A 7,175-nucleotide genomic window follows, 5' to 3' on the forward strand; every position below is an offset into this window, starting at 1 on the left:
CCTCTTCTGCCTGGGACTGAGTCAGCTGTCCTGTTAAGGACATCTACCAGGGGTTGTGCATCTCAGGCATCCACTCCCATCTCTTCCCAAGCTGCTGCAGAGGTCGTGTGAAGCTCTGGGTTAGGTTAGCCGTTCCTGGAGTGACCAGCTCTCAGATCCCCACTCTGCTATCCACAGTGAGGGGGAGGGATTTGCAGCAACTTTCATCTAGTAGCCATTCCTCTACAAATTCCTTCCAGACAGATGATTGAGACGTTCCACTGCAGAGGTTCTCCCTCTGGTTTTATTTGTTGCTATCTGAAGGTGGGGAGAAGCTATGTTGACTTAATTCCTTCTGGGAATGTTGACCAGCTGTGAATTCCACAAAATGACTTCCATGCCCAGCATGGCTTTCAGCTCACAATTTGAGTTAAACTGCTGTCCTCCACTGCTTCTGCCAATCTTTGATTTGTTCTGCTTTTCTTTCTGCCTCTTATTAAGGAGGTGAGTTTATGTGATGTTCCTCTTTCTTTCTCTCTCTGTTTTCCCTCTCCCTGGTATGGGTTTGTGATTAAGCAACTCTGCCGTGTTTTCTTCTCCAGTAACCAAACTTCAAGTCTCTCCAAACCTCAGACTGTCCAGTATTGACTCTTAGACCATTGACTCTGTCCTCCACATTTCTGGTCAGCTGTTTTTTCTCTGCCTCCTTTCTGGATTGTGGAAAGGTTAGGGTTCATCATTTACCTCTGCTTTATAGTGAGATTTAATAGGTTGATAGAAATAAGCCTATATTAAATGAAAAATTTAAGATTTTTTCTTATAATTGCATTATGTTTTATTCATTGACAGGTAAGTATAGTGTGTATGGATACCACATTTGTAGATAGTAATGTTGTGTGTTATTTTAGTCAATTTTTGCTGCTGTGAATGAAAGACCTGACAGGTACAACTGTACTGGAGGAAAGTTATTCAAGGGCTCATGGTTTCAGAGGTCTCAGTTCACAGAAGCCTGGCACCATTCCTTGGGGTTCAAGGTGAGGCTGAACATCATGGTAGAAGAGGGAGGGAAGCAGCTCACATGATGATCAGAAAGCAGAGAGAGAGAGATATCTCCATTTGCCAGATACAAATATACACCCCAAAGCCACACCCCCAATGCCTCACCTCCTCCAGCCACACCCCACCTGCCTTACCACTCAATTAATTACATCAGGTGATTAATTCACAGACTGTGTTAAGGCTCTGGTAACCCAATCATTTGTTCTCTAAACCTTCTTGCATTGTCTCATAAATGAGCTTTTGAGGGACACATTACATCCAAACCAGAACATAGGTTTTTTGGAATCTAAGTGTATTTATCAAAATTTAAAACCTATCAAGATTAATAATAGGAGTCATATATTAAATGATTTTTAAAAGATAAATTATATTTTACTGAACACTTTTATCCACAAAGAAGGGAAAATGGAAAACCCAAAAATGATGAAAAACCTGGGACAAATGGCACATGACAAACTACCAACTTTAACCTGGAGTTCAGATAGGGCAGTCCTAGCTCTTACAGAGAGTTCACAAGCATTCTAAATGGAGTTTTGAACCATTGTTGTGGAAGAAAGTGAGATATATTTGACTCTTCTAATTTTATCTTAATGAGAATGGCTTTCTTTAAAGGATATGGATATTTTTCTGTATTTTCTTCTTTAAAGAATAGAATATATTACAGAGCCATCATGGACTTTTATCTCTCCTGCTTTTAGTCTACTAATGTTGCTCAGTTGATTGTCTCTAAATTTGGGTGTGTATAGGAGATAAATGTCACAAAAACCAGTAATGCAAGAGTTCTAAGAAGACTGGGCCTGTCACAACTGAGAAGTAATGCTGAAGTTGTATGGGCTTCAGGTGTGAATACTTGTCAATGTGTGAATTAAAATATAAACTGAGTTTTAAGTGCTTGCTTTTTCATGTCTTTAACCCAACCCTGTTTACGTTTCCCAAAAGGTGTCCAAACAATATAGAAGAACAAAATCTTACACATGAGACAGAATCTTTCCTCTGGGCTCACAGGTGTTCTGGAAATGCAGACTTTTCTCTTCGGATGATTCCTGTCCCTGTGTGTGGTTACGGTGCTTGGGAACTGCTCATCATTTGTCTGTTTCCAACCTCCACACAGCCATGCACTTTTCCTCTCCAACCTGTCCTTGGTTGACTTCTATTTCTCATCCTCCACAGTTCCAAAGATGACTGTAGACATCAGCATTCACAGTGGGTTCAGCTCCCTATTGGGCTGCCTGAAACTAATCTTTCTCTTTTTGAATGAAAACACTATTTTGATGGCCCAGGGCTACAAAAAAAAGAAGAAATAAGACTAATATAAGACGACAACAGAGTATAAAATTGCAGCAGAAAGATGAATACTCTTACCCTCATCCTCTTTCTCAGCACTGTCTGTTTCAACGTCCTCATGGTCCTTCTCGTGGACAGCCATGTCCTCTTTACTCTAACCCCTTGCCCATGTACCAGTGAACTGAGGCCCACTGGGCCTACATCAGGTTAAAATTGTGACCTGGGTGAGCCCAGGCCTCAGCAATGGCTGTGGTTGCTGTACCTTGGCCAGGTGCTCACCAAATACCACAGAGGGAGGCTGATGACTAATGCTAGCCTTGAAGTCATTAGGGTACCAATCCACAAACTGGATGGTATGCTTGGTTTTGATATCAACAATGACAGCATTAACATCTTTGGGGACCACATCATCATGTTACAACAGGCAGCAATCTATGTATTTACCATGGCAAGGGTCACAGTTCACCATCAGGTTGGCTGGCTCAAAGAAAGCAATGGTGATCTCTGCTACAGTAAGCTCTTCATGGTAGGCTTTCTCAGCAGAGATGACAGGGGCATATGAGGTTAGAGGAAAGTGGGTGTGGGGATAGGTTTGACTGGCATTCTGTCATCTCAACATTCAGGACTCCATAAAAATTGAGGGAAGCAGTGATGGAAGACACAATCTGGCTAATAAGGCAGTTTCTGGATTTGGATGATAGCAATGATTGCATAATTATATGAACACAATTAATTAAAACTATGAATTCATATTAAATATCCACCATGGTGGGTGGGTACTCAATATGGTTAAAATGGTGATTTTTTTGTTATTTATACTTTACCCCAATAAAAATATATAAAAAAGCAGACGTACCTTTACAAAATGTAGAGATGAAAGAAGAATAGTACATGAACTTCCTCCAAGGTAGAGGGAAAGTCCAAGCCATTTTGTGGACATTCATTTCCTCTTGTTATTCTTTCTCCATTAATGTTAGAAAGTCCTCAGAGACTGGGACAACATGGATTAATTTGGCTAATTATGAGCTCTGTGCATTTAACATCCAAGGTCCTTTAATAATCAATAAAGAGCCCGTGGCTTTAGTGTTTTTCTTTGATGGTCCATCCCAGAGAGCTGCATACTGTGTCTCCTGCTGTGGCTGAATGCATCAAGAAGCTCGTAGTTGATACCCTATTCATATGATTGCTGTGAACAGGGCCTGAGTCTAATTGAGCCCCAGTCAAGGGTAGATCCTGGGATCTGTACTTCTTGGTCATGACCCAGCAGAGAAGCAGCCTAACCCAGTAAGTGCAGAAGGGGGCCAGTGGATGTGGGAAGGATTATTGGAATATTGATTTTTCACCATGAGGATGAACATCACATTTTGGAGAGCCAGATGGGAGGATACCATCTGAAAATTTCAGCTTTGGGGATTGTAAAGTTTACAATTTTTTGGTTTAAGGTGGTTTAAGGTGGGACTATCAGAAATCTTATTCAAAATTTGCTCTCTACCCACATTGGTTCTATTTCCCATAGAAATCTCACCCACAACAGCACAAAATGGGTTCTTCTAAAGTGTTTCCTAAGCACTGAAAAGGGACTATGATAGTGATGATAAGGATGATGAGGAGGATGATAGAAACCAGAGCATCATGAACTGATACAGAGGGATTCTCCAGTTCCAGGTGCTGAACAATGTGTTGTCATTTGTTTCATTTCATGTGTACCATCTCACTTTAGTTATGTAGGCCACTTTATTACTGTTTTATACAAAATGAAAAGTGTCTGGCTTATTTCCACTTACCATGATGTTTTCCAGGTCTATCCATTTACCAGCAAATGCCATAATTTAATTTTTATTTATGACTAAGTAAAAACACCATTGTGTATATATACCAAATTTTCTTTATCCATTCATCTGTTGATGGGTACCTGGGCTGGTTCCATAATTTGGATATTGTGAATAGAGCTGCTATATACATTGATGTTCTTGTATCACTATGGTATGCTGATTTTAGTTCTTTAGGATAAATACCAAGGAGTAGGATAGCTGGGTCATATGGTGATTCCATTCTTAGATTTTGGCCAATCTCCACACTACTTTCCTGGGTAGTTGTACGAATTTGCAGTCCAACAACAATGTATGAGTGTACATTTTCTCTCACAAACAGAAGCTAGAGCAAAATAGGGAAAAAGGGGAAATCCTGTGAAAGTAGAAGGGAGTTCACTGGAGTAGAGGAAGAGGATAGAGGAGGAGGGTGGAGGGATGGGAAAAGGAAGAACCATGGAATGAAACTGACCAAATTATGGTGTGCACATATAGGAGTACACCACAGTGAATTTCATCTTAATGTATATCTATAAATCACCAGTTAAAAACAATAACTAAATAGAAGGAAGACCCATAGAGTAGAGGAAGGGGAATGGGAGATGGGGAAGAAATGAGAAAATAATGGGGACTAAAATGAAGCAAATTATATTTCATGCATATATAGGTTTATCAAAATAAATCCTACTACTATGTATAACTACTGCATGAATAAAAATATTTTAAAAAGCAAATGGAAAATTTGCATTATATTTAAGTAACTTTTACTCATTTATAGGTAGAAAATAAAGCCATGCTTACATTGGGCTGTCTGACCATGGACACAGGGCATCATGCAGGAGAATCCTGTCAGGCTGTCCCATAAACAAGCCAATCAGCCATTTCTCTTACCAGCAGAAAGAGAGCCTTGCCCACTGTGTTATTTATTTTGGGATTCCTGGGGATCACAGGGCAGAGAAGTGGGGGTGCCTGCTGCATGCACTATGGAAGAACAGCCACAGGTCACAGTAGGGGATACTCATGATCATTCAGCACAGATCTCTGTCTTGTACCTACTCTGGAACATCCTTACAGCTGACTACATGGTCGTCCATGCTTGTAAATAGCCCACTCAATCTCAAAAGATCACCTTATGTCAGGTCTTGATTTTATTCTTATTCACAGGACTGGGAAGACTTTAAAAATATAACTTGAATTGTACCTGTGGTTAAGACCTCTGCTAAAAACTTTCTGTCAGCTGGGAAATAATGAAACATTTAGTGGACTCAATTCAGAGTCTAAGCATTTATTTTTTAATCTTTCTACGGTACTTATCATTTCTGAGCTATAGGGGAAGTTGTTGGTATCTGAGACTCAGCATTGTTATCTGAGTTGATTTCTAGTTGAGATAACTCCAATGAGGAGGGATTAAATAGATATAAGGCCTCTGTAGGTGATAAATGTGTGATGCATATATAAATTTAGGGAAAAATAAATGTGTTATTACTAATGATAAATTTATTCTTCATGCTATTCAGCTAAAACATCAGTCACCTGACGTTGCTGTTTTCCTGTTTGTTTATGGGATATTTTATTTTCAGTCCTCCATATGTATATGCTCTGTATTTGGGAAGAAAAAAAATCTTCCTTTCTCATTTTGAATTATCCAGAGCCTATGCTTTGCTTGGCATGAGGAGTCACAACATCTAAATATTGCAAATCAAAGAAATTAGTCCCAAGGTCTTAGAACAAAACAAGATATATTGAACTGCCTCTTAATTTCTTTATATTAAAATTGTTTTTTTAATTAAAAAATGTTTTTTTTAATAAAAAGGAAGCTTACTACCTTCCCCCATTTTTCCTTAAAGAGTAGGCTGAATTTTACTTGTTTCCTCCACTGCTGCTGGACTTCTGATGGTGTGGAAGGAAGCGATGGATATTGCAGAAAGCAATAACCAAGGAGTACAGGAAGAATGGGTTATTTGCTACTGAGTAGTATTGTTGAAGGTGAATATATATTAAGCATGAATACTGTTCTTGTGAAGACTTGAATTTAAATGTATACAGAGTGCTTCGTGTCCATTTATATATTTCTTTTTTAATCCTCTTTTCTTTTTCAAAAGGTGTCCAATCAATATAGATCCACAAAATCTTACACGTGTTTCTGAATTTCAACTTGTGAACCTCTCAGAGGATCTGGACCTGCAGCCCATACTCTTTGGCCTGTTCTTGTCCATGTACCTGGTCACAGTGCTTGGCAATCTGCTCATCATCCTGGCTATCAGCTCCGACTCTCACCTCCACACCCCCATGTACTTCTTCCTCTGCAACCTGTCCTGGGCTGATATTGGTTTAACCTCCACCACAATCTCAAAAATGATTGTGAACATCCAAACTCACAGCAGAGCCATCTCCTATGTAGGCTGCCTGACACAGATGTCTTTTTTTCTCATTTTTGCATGTATGGATGACATGCTTCTGACTGTGATGGCCTATGACCGGTTTGTGGCCATCTGTCACCCCCTGCATTATCCAATCATTATGAACCCTCGACTCTGTGGCTTCTTAGTTCTGGGGTCCTTTTTGATTAGCCTTTTTGAATCACAGCTGCACAATTTGATTGCATTACAGTCTACCACCTTCAAAGATGTTGAAATTTCTAATTTCTTCTGTGATCCCTCTCAAGTCCTCAGTCTTTCCTGTTGGGACTCCTTCACCAATAACCTAGTCATGTATCTTGTTGGAGCCATATATGGATTTTTCCCCCTCTTAGGGATCCTTTTCTCATATTATAAAATTGTTTCCTCCATTCTGAAGATCCCATCCTCAGGTGGGAAGTACAAAGCCTTCTCCACCTGTGGGTCTCACCTGACAGTTGTTTGTTTGTTTTATGGAACGGCAATTGGAGTGTACCTTGGTTCAGTTCTGTCTCATTCTTCTAGAAAGGGTGCCGTGGCCTCAGTGATGTACACAGCTGTCACTCCTATGCTGAACCCCTTCATCTACAGCTTGAGAAACAGGGACATTAAAAGTTCCCTAAAGAAGCTCCTTGGTAGGATAGTCTAA

The 7,175-nt window shown here is 39.8% G+C and overlaps 1 protein-coding gene and 1 pseudogene across 1 annotated transcript; one reads left to right on the forward strand and one right to left on the reverse strand.

The window, feature by feature from the left end:
* Nucleotides 1-2,344: 2,344 nt before the first annotated feature.
* On the reverse strand, nucleotides 2,345-3,035 carry LOC113178336 (tubulin alpha-1C chain-like; annotated as a pseudogene).
* A 542-nt stretch (nucleotides 3,036-3,577) lies between these two features.
* Nucleotides 3,578-7,175, forward strand: LOC144253565 (olfactory receptor 7E178-like). The gene is made up of 2 exons (XM_077795793.1): nucleotides 3,578-3,606; nucleotides 6,233-7,175. Exons 1-2 carry the CDS (start codon nucleotides 3,578-3,580, stop codon nucleotides 7,173-7,175), a joined length of 972 nt encoding a protein of 323 aa, XP_077651919.1.

The sequence above is a fragment of the Urocitellus parryii genome, chromosome 3 (assembly GCF_045843805.1).
Source record: "Urocitellus parryii isolate mUroPar1 chromosome 3, mUroPar1.hap1, whole genome shotgun sequence".
Taxonomy (NCBI): Eukaryota; Metazoa; Chordata; class Mammalia; order Rodentia; family Sciuridae; genus Urocitellus; species Urocitellus parryii.

Excerpts from the sequence above, each read along its gene's own strand:
- LOC144253565 (XM_077795793.1), top strand. The coding sequence starts at position 3,578 with ATGACCCAGCAGAGAAGCAGCCTAACCCA. Across the intron at positions 3,607-6,232 it reads CAGAGAAGCAGCCTAACCCA|GTGTCCAATCAATATAGATC; the intron begins GTAAGTGCAGAA and ends CTTTTTCAAAAG.